Source organism: Rhodnius prolixus, unplaced genomic scaffold (assembly GCF_049639745.1).
Source record: "Rhodnius prolixus isolate KJV_2025 unplaced genomic scaffold, Rpr scaffold_9, whole genome shotgun sequence".
Taxonomy (NCBI): Eukaryota; Metazoa; Arthropoda; class Insecta; order Hemiptera; family Reduviidae; genus Rhodnius; species Rhodnius prolixus.
This window is the reverse complement of record NW_027411604.1, coordinates 7727432-7745944: the sequence shown is the minus strand read 5'-3', so window position 1 is coordinate 7745944 and position 18513 is coordinate 7727432. Positions and strand designations below refer to the sequence as shown.

The 18513-nt window shown below is 31.7% G+C and overlaps 2 protein-coding genes and 1 long non-coding RNA gene across 13 annotated transcripts in view; 2 read left to right on the top strand and 1 right to left on the bottom strand.

The window, feature by feature from the left end:
* The window catches only part of LOC141454206 (cilia- and flagella-associated protein 65-like), a 112230-nt gene extending 94672 nt beyond the window's left edge, over positions 1–17558 (bottom strand). For 6 of the 11 annotated variants that reach the window (XM_074128184.1, XM_074128185.1, XM_074128186.1 and 3 more), the window contains exons 1-7: positions 17346–17557; positions 15549–15645; positions 12837–12927; positions 4696–4850; positions 3618–3757; positions 2563–2681; positions 2257–2471 (exon numbers count right to left, since the gene is read on the bottom strand). The gene's annotated coding sequence lies outside the window, so the exon portion shown is untranslated. Of the gene's footprint in view, positions 1–2256; positions 2472–2562; positions 2682–3617; positions 3758–4695; positions 4851–12836; positions 12928–15548; positions 15646–17345 lie in introns of all 11 variants that reach the window. The other 5 variants (XM_074128191.1, XM_074128194.1, XM_074128190.1 and 2 more) reach the window with 2 other exon arrangements.
* The window catches only part of LOC141454209 (uncharacterized), a 37178-nt gene continuing 25188 nt past the window's right edge, over positions 6524–18513 (top strand). Inside the window, exon 1 of the mRNA XM_074128207.1 lies at positions 6524–6668. Coding sequence (XP_073984308.1) covers positions 6614–6668 — 55 coding nt within the window. The 5' untranslated portion in view covers positions 6524–6613. The remainder of the gene's footprint in view (positions 6669–18513) is intronic.
* LOC141454219 (uncharacterized) lies at positions 6799–13037 on the top strand. The gene is made up of 2 exons (XR_012458583.1): positions 6799–12096; positions 12264–13037. It is a non-coding gene; the product is annotated as an uncharacterized lncRNA (long non-coding RNA).

The window sequence follows — 18513 nt, the reverse complement described above, 5'->3', positions numbered from 1 at the left end:
GGAAACTGAAAAATATCCCAACCTTTCAGCACAAAAATTAACCTTTAATTTCTCGTTTGTTTTCCACGAAGGGTTTTTAACAACACGTATAAACTAACCTCAATCAAATAAACCATCTTCATAAACATTAAGATGCATATGTTTATTGTTGATACATCTATCGGCACAAAAAATCACTAGAAAATACATCCATTCCCACCTCTAACTTGTAAATTTCCTTCCAGCACCGATTTCTTAAAAATATATTTACATCTTTCTATTATACAGTTTTTATTACCAACTCTTCAAGGAGAGTTTTTTTTACTAAGAGAAGTGTTTCACATTAACTCCCTAAAAATTACCCTAAAATCAACTTTCCTTGAAAAAGAATTGCAAAAATAGTTTTACATACGAATATTAGTCAAAGTGGAGGTTAAAAATCAATCTTTAAACTCATAACTTTAATCCTTCTTAGTGAAGAATTTACACATCCATATAAAACGTCCAAGTAACACTTGCGTGCCTAACACTTCTCTACGAATGGCCATTAATCGAATTTTGTTTTAAATATAAGCCAACAAACTGATCTTCAACGTTTTTGATAACTTGTTTAAAAGGAACTCAGGACACATTCTGGAAGAAATAATCACGGAAAGCTTCAGTAACTGAGCATTTGAAATTGCAATTACATAATAACGCTATTGCATAGTAATCAATATTACATAGCGTCACTGTGATCTACACAATGAAGGTAACGTAATATTAATATCCTTGCATTGTTTACATGAGAATTAGATTTTTTATTTCATCCTACAACAAAAAAATTGTATATCATCTAAAACGTAATTAAGATAAATTCCAAATGTGCACTTCTACATATAAGGTAATAAAAGAATCTTCAATACGAATTAACAGCATTAGTAGATAATGAATATAAAATAAAGCACTTTATTTTACTTTAAAGTTGTTCATGGGATTTCCGTAATTTTATTCAAATTGATTTTTCCAACAACAAAAGAAAGAACGAACAGCTTAAAAAAGAATGGAGTTAACTTAATTTTAGCCGAAATTGTATCAGATTGTTCTGCGTCTAGCTCAGTGGGTTACATTAAGGGAAGAAGAAGATTTGAATCTGCCACTCCCTCACTACAACATCAACACCTTCACTTCAAACATGTATTTTCATAATGGACACAATATAACATAGAAGCTTAAAAAAAAAGAAGATATTAATTCGGAAAATGCAATCAATATAGAAGATTCAGAGTTAGGAAAACAGTTATTATAATCGCCAATCTATTCCTCTCCTCTATCTATGAGCGAGTTTTATTTTTCACTTTTCTATAAGGTGCCAGTGACTATTATCTATTTATATATTATGAATTGAGTAATATATTTTTATATTAATGATTGTCTGGCCATAAAAACGCTGATCTAGCCCGGAGTAATAGCGATCATGATCTCACCTTAATTGAAAACCATCCATTCTTCAATATTTATTCTTTCTAAATGTAAAAAAGAAAATTGTATTCAAGAAAATAATGCAATTTTTATTTTAAATTATGAAGAAAGAAAGGAAATTTGAATAACTAGGGCAAAGCATTTCAACTCAAAATTATTATTTGCAGTATAAGTTACACTAAGCTTGGCAATAATTTTTGTATATTTGCATGTTTATAATTATGATTTACAAAATTACTTTCTTAAGACAAAGAAAAGTAAATAAATGAACTTGCATATTTTAAAATTTTAAGCGCAAATAAGTCACCACTACTGCAAATCAATTCTTAAATACCAATTAATGTTTAATAAAGACACTCACCTTCTATTTACACGAACAATATAATATCCTTGGGCAGAGAAGGCAAAATAAAAAAAAAAATCTTACGTTAAGAAATGTAAAAATATACCAAACACCAAGCTTAATCTTTATATTTAAGGGTCCGATATGTCCAAGTGTACCTACGACGTTATATGGCTTAGCTTTCAACGAAAAAATCTCAAGTTATTTCTAAAGACAAACTCGAAGCCCAATACAAAACTCAAACATTTCAATGTTAAACAAAATCAATTGTATATTCTTCGACAAAATCGTAACTGTTAATAGAAATCGCTATTACTCCAATCTAAAGGCATTAAAATGACTCCGTGGGTTTCACAGTTTAAAAATATTTTTCAGTCAAGAGCGATATTCAATTTCCAATTTTTCTTGACTTGCTTTTTGCATTTTTATTTTTTTAAATATCTTGAGAAAAAAGATCAACAAATAATCTGTACCTCGAAGGATAGTTTCTTCAGCATTCCTTTGGGTTGCCCTTAATGGCAATCGATTCCTCTATACTACTTCTAACTTTCTTGGGCATCTGTGTCGTTTATCAAAGCAATTCCTGCTAAAGTAACACCTTGGACTGACTATTTCATTAAATATCATTACTGCTGCTAACCTTCATGACAAGAAGACGTTCGCCAACCTCGCCACGAGGTCTGGCCGCCTGAAGTAATGAATAAGAATGTAAATTTATTGTGTTTTGCTATACTGATATACTGAACAATAATTAATAAAATAAATAATGGTTACTATACCTCAGATATTTTCTTAGACAATCCTATACCCGTTTGTAGGTCACTTATTGAACAGACTTGTCAACACTTCTAACCAATCATTATCTATACAGCGATCCATTAGAATATTTAGTAGTAATCTGTAAAATAAAATTGAATGAAACGAAAGCGTAAAGACATAATATTTTCTATTAGAAATCGTCCAACAATCAACAAATTTTTTTTTTCCTTGGAGCCTTAAACATTAAACAGTTTAGTACATGATAGAGTTGTTTGTAAAAAGAGAATAATGTACAGAAAACGGCAGAGCAATGAAATAGCTTCAGTTCGAAAAGTGTCACTGTTCATAAGTGCACTCAGTGAAGTTTCTTTCTAAAACTGTACCTCACACCTTGCTTTTGAAACTCCACATTTGTTAGCTCCATTGTTAGTGAAAAAGAGGCACATTAATAAAGTAGGCACTCCATTGTATTCACAGTTTGAGTTTATATAAATCAAGGGATTTTAAGAAGAAAAAAAAAATATCAATCGTATTGTTTTAAATAGGACTGTTCAATGTTATTGCAAAGAGCGAGATGCTGCTTTACTTCAGTGTAGGTGTACCAACATTAACCCTGGAATGGAAAGCAGGAGTACTCAATTACTTCTCAGTAAAGAAATATAGATTTATGTTTCCAATGTAGGCTGGTTTCTACTGTTTTTATTTTTCTTTTGACGAAATTTAAAATTATTCTAGTTTAATATTCTACAGCTGTTTTAAATTGTTGAGACTTGGAAATCTTTATTCCCTAAGTTTTCAGTTGTAGACTGAACGTAATTTCTTTACAACAGGGTAAATTCCCTGAATAAGAGGGGTTATTTACTTCCCCTCATTTAAAAAAAAAATTATTCCAGTTGCGATCTAATACTAAGTCTAAGACAGGGTTGTTCACTTATACTCTTAAGGCTACAGAACATTAAATTTGGAAACCCTCTGAGATTCAGGTAAGAGGCTAACAAAAATAATTGTCATTGATATAATCGCTAAGAAAAGTCTATAATTGTTCGAATAGTTCGCTTTTACTAACTGCACTTACAGAAGCGTGATCAATACAAGGGTACCGATCTCTCATCACAATATGGATTTTTGTCCCTTTTTGAAAATGATTTAAGAGAGAGTCCTCTAGCCATAAACATTTTTCCACACTGACCTTGATAAACTTCACAACTATTCAACCTTTAGAGAAAACAGAATTATTTCAAAAATTTGCCACGATTGCAATATTTCCTCTTAGAACCTATTACTTATTCTAAGGAAAATTATTTCACACAAAAAAAATGTTGTAATAGCTCACTTTGGCTATAAAAAAAACAATAGTTCATACTAATCTACGGAAAACAACTTTGAAAAATGAAAACTTTATTCAAAAAAAGAAAAGTAAAAGCAACCTTCACAGTCAATTTCAGTTATCTAGTTTTTAGAGATAACCATTTATTTGTGCAACACCAGCTTTCCTGCATACTCAGAACAGTAATGCTTTTAAAACCTCTTCCTTTTAGACTGAAGCAGTTACTACCTGCACTATTGTATTCTATTTATTTAAGGGACCTTTTTGGTAGAGGTTACTTTCTAAATGCCTCTCAACCTTCATGGCTTAAAGAAGGTTGGTTAGAGGATTTTTTTTTTGCGTGCGCATCAACTTCTGAGGACCCCAGTTTTCGAAGCTTCCGAAGTATTTTTAGCGAGTATCTGTACTGCCTCTGGATCAGAGGGAACGATCGCTATTTTTCACCTCCTAAAGGAATAGTTTTTTTAAAGTTACAATTAAGTAAGATTAATAAAACCGAGAGAATGGATAAAATTGTATTATATTTGTATTATGGGATGAGCTTGGTGTAGTAATTACGATGGCGGACTAGTAAGTGGATAAATTCCTAATTTCGCATGTACCTCTTAATTGCTGTAATAGTACATTATATGGTTCCGCGCCCGTTTGAGAAACCTAATTTATTAGTCGGTTTTTAAGCGCTGCGTAAAAAAAAAAGGCAATTAATTTTCTTCTTTATATTTAATTTCATTTGATCATCAAATCGGTGACCTGAGAATGATTTTCCCCCAAAACTAAATGACTATGATTAAACTACTAAAATATAGAAATATGTTCCTCTCCTAACCTTTTGTGACAGTGCTCAATCAGACTTTTTTTTTAGAATTTGTACGTTACAACATAGATTCCCTCAGTGGTTTTACGCAGTAAATTCTGATGAAAACTTTCTTGCAAAAGTAATTAATGCTCTTTCTTTCTTGACAAACCGCATTAATCTGCTCCCTGAAAACAAGCAAATTACATCGAGAATTTTATATCAACATAGATTGAAAAAAACAACGTTTATTACTAGAACAGAAATTTTGCACTAGAATGCTAATAATGTAAATTTGTATTTAAGATAGTAAGTTCCCTCAGAATGTCAAAAAGAATTGTAGATATGCTTCTAAACATTTTCGAAGTGTGGGGTGGTCATGGCACTCTAAACAAGCAAATTTTGACATCCCTTTCACTAATCGTCTAATTTCTAATTTTTAGCAAAAGCTATAGCTCATAATTATGTCACTTCGTCATCTAGAATTTACGTTTAGCGAAATATTTATTTCCACTCCAAAAAAACTAGTGAAAAACCTTCATTAACCCAGAAATGTTGGTTTTCACCCACTCAATGTTAGAGCATATCAACACACACTATACTGTTCAACTTTTGTTCTTAAGAAACTAAGCATTTAATAAACAGGTCTAGTTTTTCCACTTTCTGCCCACATATTTCTCTACATTTTTCTCTGAAGGAAGGTTAGAATGAAGGGTTTCTAATAAATGTACAAAATCGTCCTTTCCCTTTTCACAGAATAGGAAACTTGGGTCCAGGTCAAACTTATACATTGACCTCTTAGGTAGTCAAAACAAACTACCAGCAACAAGAAGTTACATTCTTATTACTATAACTTTTGTAACCTAAATAAGGAGTAGGCCTCGCTTAAATAAATGGGGGTTGCTTCTCTAAACAATGAATGTCACGAGGAAGCCAACCCTGTTGGCATTGTACATTAATTTTAAAATTTAGATTAAATTCCTCTGGCCCAGTTGAGCTGATGTACCTAAAAATTGATTAAATCTGGAATTTATAACAGTTCAATCAGTGGTTCAGTTTAGCAGATATGACAAAAACCTGTCTTTAGATTCTTAACATTCAGTCCTAATGTCTTGCTTACCAGAGAATAAAGAAGGCCACTCAGAGTTATGTTAAAAAGGATATTTCTATTATGAATGGGTGTTATAGCGCACAAATTTTTAACCAAAGTTTGAGTGCGCATATTAATATGTTTAGATTGTAAGTAACGAACGAATTCTAAACAACTTTAGAAGGATTTCGGAGAATTCAGCTTTATTTAGTGAACCTAATTTTTTATTAGCTCTACGTTCTTTCCCCTAACGTGTGTATGTAGCAATGCTTTGATGATCTCCAAACTGTTGCTGCTGTAGTGTTCATTCGAATATTAGAAGTAGTCTGATCAAACGAAATGGTGTGTGTATGCTTCAAAATTTAATACTATAAGATGTCAAAGCAAAGCAAATAAGAAAGAAACGCCGACAACAGACAAAGACTAGAAATCCAAGTGAATAAAATTAAGAATCACTAATCAAGCTTAAGTAACAGGGAAAAAAAGAGAGTAACTAGATGATGGAACCAAAATAAAAAAAAAAAGAGAGAAAGATAGGGTAAGTATTGAACTAAGAAAGAGATGGGATAACACACAATGGATAAGTAGAAGATAGAGTGAGTCTGGACATAAAAGAAGTTTGTAAAGTTGCTAGAAAGAAGAAGAAGAAATAAAGATAGATGGAAAGGAAGAGAAGAGAACTGAGACTAGAAAAAAGTAGATGTGTATGGCGTAGAAGAGAAATCAGAAGAGCATTAAAATTTGTGTTGTAGTTTTGTTGCTGTTGATGTCTATGGAGGGGGTAGTTTTGGCGGGGAGACTAGTGTGTTGTGATGACTACATCTCCGAGTATCAATTCAGTCCTACACTGGACCTTACAACATGTTCTGTGCGCTCTTTAGTATCACTCTACTGTCACACGTCGCCGCCCTCTATGGTACGACTTTTTCATTTATTAATTTATTACATATCATTATAGCATCTCTTTAGTATGAAACTATAATGAACTATAAAATTGTAATGATGAGAAAATTCAAGGTTTTTAACAATCATAATTTTAAGGGTCGACTATGTATTTAAGAATTACATAAAGCTTCTTTTTTTTTTTTGTCTTTGATTGAATAGTTCTTAAAAAACAAAGCTAGCTGTAGTGCCCAATTTTTTGTTTACTTTGCGTCAATATTTGGTATTAAGGCTCGGCCATGCTCAGAACTCTGAAAAACTATTTTCACTTGTGTTTAATTTTAAAATTGATTTATTCCATATCAATTTTATTAATATAGTGCGAACACACACTTATTCTTGCCACAATTTAGCAATTAAAATTTCCCCGAAACAAAAATGTATGCGAACAAAATAATAATAATGAAAATCAATTCTGAAAAGAAGCTAGTCTAATAATAATTTTTTATTCAAATTTCTAAATTTACTGTTATATTGAACTTCAGAGGTAAGAGGCTGTACATTAAATTGAAATAGTTCTTTGCGAAAGGAAGTCAAAATCCACCTCTCCCTTAGAACTGTCTTAAAAATGGATTTTTCTGGAAAATGTTATAAGTTATTAGCGCTATGAAAAAAACATAGTTAAACAAAAATAGACATGTCACGTCACATGATAGCACCAAGTCGCAAAATCCAACTAGAACTTACCGCATTTTCTGTTTTTGTGGAGCAAACTCACGCTCAGGGATTATTTAGACAAAACTTCTTTATCGTAATCAGGTAACCTCTAAACTTCAGAAATTTCAATTTCAGACAAAAGCTCAGAATCATAACATCTTTTACTGGGAGTTATAGAATGAATAATACAATGTAGTTTTACAAGGACATGTCCCACCGGTAATGGTGAGCACCACATCGAGATTATTACTATATCATTTATTTATTTCTTTTTCTTTTTTTTTAATTCAATACAATTAACTATTTGAGAGAAAAATTTCCACAGATTCTTGTATCATCAAGGAAGGGAGTCTCTAACTGCATCAAAATTTATACATTTAACAGTTGCTAATCAATATATATGGCTTTACCAGTTATAGTTTTCTGGCAAAAACCAGATCAGTAAAAAATTAATGGAGATTCTCTCTTATTTGGTTCAAATTGCAAAGAGGGGCTGAGAGAATTTCAAAGAATGCAATTGAAGTTTGACATATCCGATCTTACATTACCCTGCTGAGCAGTGGCTCTACTTCCTCTTCAGTGGAGGCAAACATGCCACAGGGAAGTATACTTGGCCCCGTATTGTACAATTTAAACAATCCAAAATTCCTATACTCTTTCATATCCACTCTACTCTTTACATATGCAGGTGGCACCAACATACTAACGACAAGTCACCTTAACACATATATACAAATACAATTACATTTAATATAATTCTGCAAAAAAAAAAAAAAGTTGCGATTTAAAATGAACAGACACAAATTTACCATACAGTGAGGCTCCTGTCCTCTTAATTCTTGATAACAACAATCATTCACATAACTTGCGCGCTAGCCTAGGTTCTTCAGATGCTAACGACTCACGTAGAACCCACGGATAAGACCAAGAGAGAAGCAATGATTAAATGTACCATCTTTACCAACATCTAAGAATCAGTTCTAAAATTTTAAATTACTAACGTCAGGGCACTTGCACAGTGCAATATACTAACTACACAACCACAACGTTAGCAATATGACCGAACGTTCGATACCACTCGAATACAAAATAAAAAATAAAGTAGCCAATCAGAGATGATCTTTAACTTCTAGCGCTGCAGATCTAACCAACAATATTTTTGAAATCATACTTATTAAACTGAAATGTTGTCATTATTTTTCAATACTGTGCACTATGTTCCATTTACGCTAGAATTCCATTAAAAAAGCTTATTACCAATATTATATACTTACATAATTATATATTATTTGTATACATGTAATGGAACTCAGAAATTTACGTCTATTGCATTTTGTTTTTCTTTTATGTTGACAAATCGATTCTGTCATACAATTTTTTTTTTTAATTTGCACATTTTACTATAGTTTTATAAAATAACACTTTTTCAACTCCATGATAAACGGGAATGGCACCTGACAGGAGAGCATTAATTCACCTATTCAGCGAAATCCCATTAAACAAATTTCGCCCTGGGCTGGTACAAACTAATGGATCAATGATTTTTTAAGAAATAAATTAATTAGTTTATGCTTAATGGATTTTAGGGCTTGAGACCATTTTTGAACATCCTATGATTATACCAATTTTAAAATTACTGATATGTTTTTTTAAATTATACACTATATCAGCGCAACAGGCCAATTAATTGGGGGACATGGCCTTCTGCATAGTCTCCGCTCTGTCTTAATGCGGGTACTATTCAGTTACGAATTCGATAAAGCTCTCCTACAACTTCTCTTACTTCGCCCATCGATCTAAGACGCGAATATCATAATCGAACTGTCTGGCTCTGAAAAACCGTTAAGCAGTTTCATGGTGATCAAGTTGACCAATTTTGGAAATCTCTATTTCGTTAGTTTCTTGGTAAAAGCGACACAATTCTAAATTAGTCATTCGCATCTAAATTTTTGACTTCTGAACCACATATTTTCCATAAAATTACTTTCGAAAGAGAGGAAGATCTGTTCATTTGTTTTAGAAATGTTCTAAGATTGTCCATATTGTCCTCAATATTTTCTTCAAAGGAAATAGCAGTTGTTTTTTCTGTTACCTTCATTGACACAACCACGTGGCCAAAATTGAAGTCAGCAACAAAAATCGGGTTGGTTGGAAGTATGCCTTACTCCAATATTATCCCCAATGTGTGCATGAGTGTCATAGATGCAGATTGTACTACGACCAGTCGGCGCTCACTGACAGAACAGTTCAATACAATAGACCTGATGTTCTGTGGCATGATCAGGACCTTAGGCAGTAATAATTGTGGAAATTGAACAAGTTTCAGGGGAGATAAACAAAAGTATGCGGAATTAGGGAAATAAATTGGCTGCGGAAAATAGAGACTGTCGGAGTTCTATTGGAACTACTCACCAATACAGCAGTCCTGAGATTAGACTGAAGTAATTACATCCATTTGGAAAAAACGGTTATCCTGAAAACTTGCCGTATTATCCACAAATTTCTAGCAATAATGTGCTTGGCTGGTAACCCGTACATTATTTACATTCCAAGATAACTGAGATTGGAAAATAAATAATAATTATTACAGAAAAGTGTGATCTCTGTTTAAGATATATTTTTTAAATAGTTTAAAAATAAAACAACGTAATCGTAAACGTTTGAGAAATTTGTCTATTGCCAAAGAAAAGAGTAATACCTATTTTTTCAGGCGGACTTTGCGTTCAAATTACCAAATTAGGTGTCGTGGGCGAAGGCGACTAGCAAACGTGTTTTACTATCAATTTCTCACATTAACCATTGAATGAAATCTAAGGCCCAGACCGGGGAATCGAACCCAAGCACCACACAATACATCTTGGCTTTGCGGGGGAAAAAAATTGTCGGCCTCTTAATTAACAGCGGACCTTTCTTGATGTACGCCGAGCCCAACAGCGCCACCCACCGCATAGGTGTAATCTTCCTTTTGTCTATATCTACGCACACCGTGAATGCGACGACATTGTTCGTCGAAATGACCACAGGGAAAGATCTCATCTACTGATAAGTTTCTCATCTCGCGCATTTTCACTGATACAGCTTCATACTTGCATCTTTCTCTACCGTCGTAGAGAAAATTTTATATTGTAGAATGTCTAGATAGTTATTTTATTTTATTACAAGGTCTAAAGTTAAGAATCTTTTTTTCTTAATATCTGAAAAATAAAATAAAAAATCTGAATCTTTATTCTGTAAAATTGCTTTTAAAAGTTCTCTGAAACTTAAAATACAATAACACAAGCAGTAAATTGTCCTGAAGGGTAAATAAAGTACATAATGTTTATCGTGGAGTCTCATGAGAACCCTACCACCTACTTTCTAGGGAGAATAATAAGAAACAAAAACAAAAAAAAAGTGTTAAGTTTAAAAAGAAAAGAAAAAAAATCAATGAAGCTATTTTCTAGAAAATGGCGAATGTTCTTCGAGTAAAGCACTTACGAGAAATGTACAAGATTGTATCAAACTTTGCGTTAACTCTCATTTTTCTGATATTACTATAAAACCATAAAATAATAAACGTAACAAGTAAGTAGAAAATTTTTAAAAAGTTAATAAATATTTTGGCAACAATAAATTTCAAAATTATGAACGTTCATAACAATTTAGTTGATTATAAAGTACGATAGACAAAATACTTAGCGTTAATCAAAATTAGTTGTTTCATCAGCTAAAAACTGATTTTTATTCGATCATAACAGTCAATCAAACCTTGTACTTTCTGTCCCGAATAACGAAGTAGGTCGCAATCATTTTGCCTACCGTTCTGTAGGCTTCAAAAATTTTCTTCACAATTATTCAGGCACAAGCAATGTAATAAAAATGTTCCAACAGAACTCAAATTCAAACCCATACAGGGATCGCGCATTTTGCACAATATAATCACAAATTGCCAAAATGAACCATAACCTCTAAGTTCCGCATATGAGGCTCTGAACAATTGCCAATGAGTTCTTGGTTATATTCTCCGAAAAACTTGCTGATAAATCGGGGAATTGTATTGCAAGCTTTTATCTAAAACCATTTCACGGTAAAAATCGCTCTCTCAACTAACTGCACTCTTTAGTTAGTTGTAAAGAATGCACTTCTCGTAGATTCCTTTCTTTACTTTATCTATGTCTTTGTTCCACTCAAATCGAACAGTGGGATCTACTGTCACGGCTGCCACATTATTTCTCGAAATATAAAACTATTGCTGCATCAAAACTTCTTATAATATTAGCAAATTAAATTCGTTTACTCATAAAAGCAAAATCTAAATTGAATTTCTCGTAATTGTTATAAATAAATAAGAATTTTTATAACTGATTTTTAAAGACAACAAAAATTGTAATTTAGTTTTTAAAAAAACTAGGAGCAAACAGACAGAAAGGCATTGAATGGTTTGGTGGGGCGAGCCATGATGAATCGTGCAGAAAGTTCGTGATACTACTTATATTAAAGTTGTTTATATGAATGTACGTTTCTTTATCTCTTTGTTTTCTTCAATCTTTTCCGCCGAATACAATCATAACAAGATATATGTTTGTTTAAATAATCTAGTAGAAGGTAAACTTTGAAGGAAGATTTCGTCTACACTCTGTACAGGCTCTTGGTCTCATTCCTAGTTAGACAATGGGAGTATTACAATCAGATCAAATCTTCATTGAGTGTTCACCGATAGCACTTATGTTGAGTACAGCCAGATTGATTTCACGTGAGGCCCTAAGGTAAATTAGCGCCCTTAAGAAATATATATAAATTAGGATAGCAAGAGTTGACAAGAAGTTAAATAAAATTCCACAGTTGTGTACAATAAGTTAGACAATAGAAAATCTTTTGCAAATAAATACTTGGTTATACATGGGATTCAAACTTTGGATCTACTACTTTTCAGGTCGCGCAACTACTGCTTGTGAAAAGAGAGTACCTCAGAAACTACAAATCATAGAAAGCTCTTTTGCGATACTTTAACACTTCTGACAGAACATCTAAGGCCGAAATCCAAGAACAACCATAAGTGTGAATTTAGTGATGCGACTTTTCTCCTTTTGGGGAGAGGGGCAAGATTTTAACCAAAAATTACTCCATTTTCTTACGATTAAGAATACAAAAAAATGGTATGAGCCAACCTAGGGCATTTTGGAGGGTAGTAATTCTAAATTTTATTGCTGTTTACCAGCATTACATGTTAGCAGAACTACTTATAAAAGTATTTTGTTTCCTATTTCTATTCCGCCAACACCAGATGGTAAAAGTTTAAATGTTATCATAGGGAATTTTTCATGATAATCATTGTCCGCTATAATAAATTACTTATTTGAAGGAAGTGCAATATCACATCCCTCTAAAAACAGAACTCATTCCCTGAAAGTTACAAATCAAAATGATAGGAGCTAAGACCAATTTCAAATGAAACCATTTGGCGACTGAAATTACATATGAATTTTTTAAAAAAAATTGTACTAACCAAAAAAAAATCTAGGAAGCAAACAGGTATTTTCCTCCTTATTTTCACATATTAAAAAAATTGCCCTCTTGATCCTCCACTGGAATCTGGCCTGTAACGAAAATTAAGTAATTATATTTTCTAAAACCCAATTTTTCGGGACTAAGGGACCAAAAAAAAAAACGTGCATTTTCGTAAATATATAATTATATCCAAAATTTATCACGACTGCAAGACATCCTCTTACATATGAAAAATTGAAAATTCCAATTATTTAATTTTTCCAAAAAATAAAACGTCTGATTATTGAAAATAATAATTACCAAAATAACTCAAAATTGAAAACAAGAGAGTTTTATATAATCTAATATCATAGCATATGTATTAAAGATCACATCTTTACTGTTTACTAGGTACATGTACAACAAATATATTTTTTTAACAGAAACGATAAGCGTATCGTTGGTTGGTTCACTATCAAGATAGCTTATGATTTATTCTACCACCACTTTTATCTAGTTGCCTCTTCTCCTTTATTAATTCCCATCATTTCTCCTTCTATTTTCATTTCTCTTCTTTTAATATCTTTCCCTCTCACCGTACATCGTACTTTTCACAGTTTTATATTTGTTTTGTCATCATCTCTTAAGTTAAACGGGGGAAAAAAAGTGAACTGGAATTCCTTTCCTTTTCACTATTCATTCATTTTTAGAGTTGGAAGTTTTATTTTAAGTTCATGAAATTTAAAAATTATTAAAATGTGATTTTTAAACAGCTTTTTAATGTAACAAAGATCATCTACTGTGAGATACCAAAGTTTCTTACAATCTTCAAAGAAGTGTACTAAAAACAAACGCATCTAACACAATAAATAAAATTTGAACTGTAAAATAAAATAAACCGTATAAATAAATAAACTGGTTTGGTGTCCAATAATACATGAAAAAATGGAACTTTTTCAATAATACGCTACAAAAAAAATTTAATAGCTATTTAGCCAATTTCATTATTTAGGAAATTCTAGATCTAAGACAAAATTAAATGGTATAATTCTCTTATAGCGTGAACCCACCTGTTTTGATTAATTATAAATTAATCATTATTCGAATTTAAAAATATTATTTTTAAACCTTATTCTCTAATCTACAAATTGGGTTTAAACTTAGATTAGATTTGATTCCGTGGGGTTGACCAGTAAGCTTTCGTAAACTCGATCCAGAGGATCTGTTTTAGAATTTTTGCTAATCCATACTCTATCCTTAAGAAAAGGAAAGCGTAAATCATCCTCATCGCCCTGATCTAACCTAAATGAATTTTCCTGGGGATACTATATCAATATTAGATCTAGCAATGGTTTTTCTTTACTTCAGTGCAAATTTGCAACTTCAGTGACAGTGTAATCTGCGGCCACATTTTTTTGAAGAATGAAATATTTAAGTAAACTTCCAAATTTGAAGTAAAACTGTTGGGCGAAAGTGCCACTTTACTAACATTGTAATTTTGAATAAATAAATTTTTCTCTCCATTACTCTATATTATTAAATTATTTTTCAATAATGTTTCACCAGATGATAACAAACTTTGGATCATTCAACATCATCCTACTTCTATGTGTAAAGTCAAAAATAAAGCAAACATTATATCATTAGAGATTTTTCCCTAATGTAATCATTTATTTCTCTATAATTAACTTTTTTTTCAGTTATATAAGTAAATGTTAAAATGAATTCTTCCTAAGAAAAAAAGGGTAAAATTTATTCACTTTAATGTAATATTTAAATTTACATAATAAATATAATATTCTTGAAACAGGTTTTATTAATACTATTATTTTTTGTTCAACAGTTTCTTTATCAAAAAGAACAAAGTTAATTTCGTTTTTTTATTCACTTTTATTTTTATTTCTCACGTAGCGCATTTTAAAGAAAAATATTCTTTTAGAAAAAGGCTTTTTGTATATTACTAACTTTCCGACTATATTAAAACTGTCCCGTAGAACAGTTGTATAAGGATTGATCTTCAAAAATAATAATATGCTTTATCGTGATGCTCAGCGCGATATCACTTATATTAACAGAAAACTGAACTATCATAAAAGGCTTAGCCTAAATAAACTTGAACCATAATTTGTTCTATATTGACACTAAAATAATTAATTGGCCGATTTAAACAATTATTATGCAATGAATAACACAGCCCTAATTTGTCATTTTCCACCTTAATCCTATCCTAATACCGTCGCCGTCCAGCTGTAAGTCCTACGCCTTCCTTCTCTTAGAGCGGGTTTTAGTGTAGGGACTATCTAGACTTGCGTACATTTGAATGTGGGACACTCTCAGTTCGAATCCTGAGTGTGTTAAAAAAAATGTTCTTAGTAAAGTATGTCTTATTTGGTACTTGGACGATAAGGCCCGGCCAGAAAAAATAGGCGATTACTTTATTTTTCTATACAAGACCTTCCTTAAAACATCCGGATTTTAAGAAAAGTGTAACTTCTATTCACGCGATCGTCCCCTACTAAGTTGCAACTACATCATACAAACATTCACTCTATAGTCAAAAGTGACTCAGAATATAATTACAATTTAGTAAACAGTATATTGTCTTCCACTTGTAGCTTATGTCGTTCTTCAGATTACAGACTGGCATTATGAACCCGTTCGAGAAATACTAAGATTGTTTCTAATATCAACGTCTTGAATTTAATCTAAATTGTAAGTTAAAATGATTTACCTTCAAACGGAGTTTGCCTCTGGGTAGCAAGGCTGATTTAAAAGCACTGATCTCTCCTGTCTTCTGCTCTCGATCGGAATTGGAATATTCCACGTTTCTGAAAAAGATGCTTTCATTAGGAAGAGTTATTCTTCTTGTCTGGGTGGCAAGGTTAAGGGGTAAATTCAAGTAATGAAAAGGGGTTCCCCAAATCAGGCGTCTTTTTCACTTTCATTGGTACCGAGACCCACATATGTAGTTTTCAGACGTTTATAACCACGCAACATCCATTCTTATGGAGGAGCTCGACAGTCTAAGATGTTGTAGTGAGGCTTGTTCCCATTTCTACATATTAATAAATAATAAATTATTATACTTAAACCCTAAAATGTACTAGACATATAAACATAAATAGGAACAAAAATATAAATCGAAGGTAGACTAGGCCAAAGTGACTGACAGATGCGCTTATATAGATAAGCCGTTGTCATAGTATAGTTTGCATGCATACTGCATTGTAGTGTAATAGATATTAAATAAATCAAAAGAAATTAGTATCGTCCGTTCGTGCCTTTTTTATTGATAACAACACTTAGCCATGTCTAGACAGAACAACACATTATATTGAATATCTAGACAGTTTTATCCACTTAAACTATTTAACTGATACATTATTTTTAAATATCTATTTGATCAATATGTTTACTATTACTGCACATATATTTACTCTTATTTTAGTCAGGTATAATAATTCATTTTATTGATACTCTTACAGTTTATTTGAATGTAAATTTAGTTTTTATTTATCCAAGGCTCGTAAAAAAATAAAATGTGATATTAATTAAAATGTTGCGGAGAAAAAGAAATGTTTCATTCATTTGGATCCTGGAGAACCTATGAATTTGATTACATTCGAGAGCTTTGCTGCATGTTGAAAACAAAAACATTCTAATCCTCTTTAAATAGTAGGTAAATAAAAATATCCCTCAATACTGTATATTTATTTGAGTAAAACTAAACGGTTTAAGTAAATTTATCACTATTTATTACTGGTATGGGAGAAAGGGTGATTGTTCACATCAGATTTTATAAAATCATTCTCTTAAAAAAATCTAAAAAACACGAAACAACAAAAACACTATTTATTTTAGCTTAACTGCCTTCACTACTGTCACAATGCGTAGTATTTATGCAAGGCAGGTCAAAGTAAGCGGACAACTAAAACTGAAAACAATAAAAATATGAATACTCTGCGTGAAAGAATTATAAAAGCTTTTTGTTCCTCAGTTTGTCATCACATCTGTTTAAATATAATTTATTATTCAGCTGTCTCATTTTTTTTAAAAAAAAACTTGTTTAAAAGCTATTGTTCCTTTAATCTGCAAGTTTTACATTAATGAATGTTTACCCTGAGCAAGCTTTCCGATAGCTTTCAACATTTTAAACTTTATGATTAGAGTTTTTTGAACTTATTTACTGTTCCTTCTAAAAATGTTCTCTTATTTTTTTGAAAAATATACAATACTACTTTTACATACTGTTGCATTCACATCAGTTATTTGTGTTCATCACAGTTACTTCTTTGAAAATATCTACAAGAGGAAAATCGGGATTTTCATACAAATAGAAAAGGACATTGTGTTCCGGCCAACAGAACAGAACACTGGGTTCCGAAAAACAGAATAAATTTGTATATAATTGAATTATCTGTGATTTAATTTATTATTGATTCTTATTCTCTACCTTCGACAATAGCCACAGTTGAGACGGTTTCTTTCCATTAAACAGTACAATTTGAAAATGTTTTAAAATACGTACGTATTCCATTGTGTGTAAACTATTCGTTTTATTCTGTCAAAATAATAATGGTGATTTTCTTTTGTTGGACATGGGAAACTTGAATTGTCAAGAAACCACGAAAAACATCTATCACCTTTACCTTCGCAAACTAGTAAAAAAGTTAACCAGCCATATACATTGACATCAAATTCGTTCGGTAAAAATGGCCTGATAGCAGGAACCTTCCCGTTGGTTATCGAGCAGATTGAATGTACACTTGTAACTATGAAATTTCTACTTACTGCTTTAATAGAAAATCTTCTGTATTCTATTCCTATTCTTCTCGTAAAATGGATCAATCGAAAACTTATTGTGATTAAAGAATGTATACCTATTTTTGTTTAATATTTGACAGTCTCATTTTTTAAACACCTATCAATTAATCTGTAATAGAAAAATTTGAAAACGCGAACAAACTTTTTCAGACAGCCTTTTCAACTCGAATAATCCAAAGATCGAGACCAAGTTTTAAGTTGAACCTGTGCCGCTAGGCTGTGTACCCTCAACTGTCTCTGCAGGTTCCTAAGTGGATTTTGAAAAAGTTTGGTCTATCTGATATCGTATGTTTTTCTACTTTTTAGGTCATCCCTCAACAACACTTAGACCGCTGACAGACAGTTTCAGGGTTTATTAAATCATGTAAAGTAATCTCCTATTTTTTTCAGGCGGGGATATAACTTCTAACTACCAATTAGGTGTAGTGGACGGGGGGCAGAAGCTATACTTTTCTATATTGTGTTGATGTACTTTTTTTTCCTTAACTACAGAAAAGGATGTAGGGCTCAAATAACGACGATCCAATACGGGTTACTTAAATTAAATGTCTCATTTGGAACCGTATTTGTTCTGAATACTTGCTCCCATATGAAACTCACGAAAATAGGCCTCAGGTTTGCACGAGATGTTGCACTATAATAGAACTAAGTTTATTGACGGTGATAGGATCATTTTTTTCAGACTCAGTGGACCATAAAACGGATATTTTGGAGAAAACGCAACATCGAAAATTTGCATGATTGCATTACTTCCCTTTGGAGAGGTAAGAGAAAGTAAAATATCCTGAGAGAACAAATAAATATAGTAAACAATAAACGATGTAAACAAAATATTTACTTCTATATAAACAAAAAAAAAACATAAAATGTAA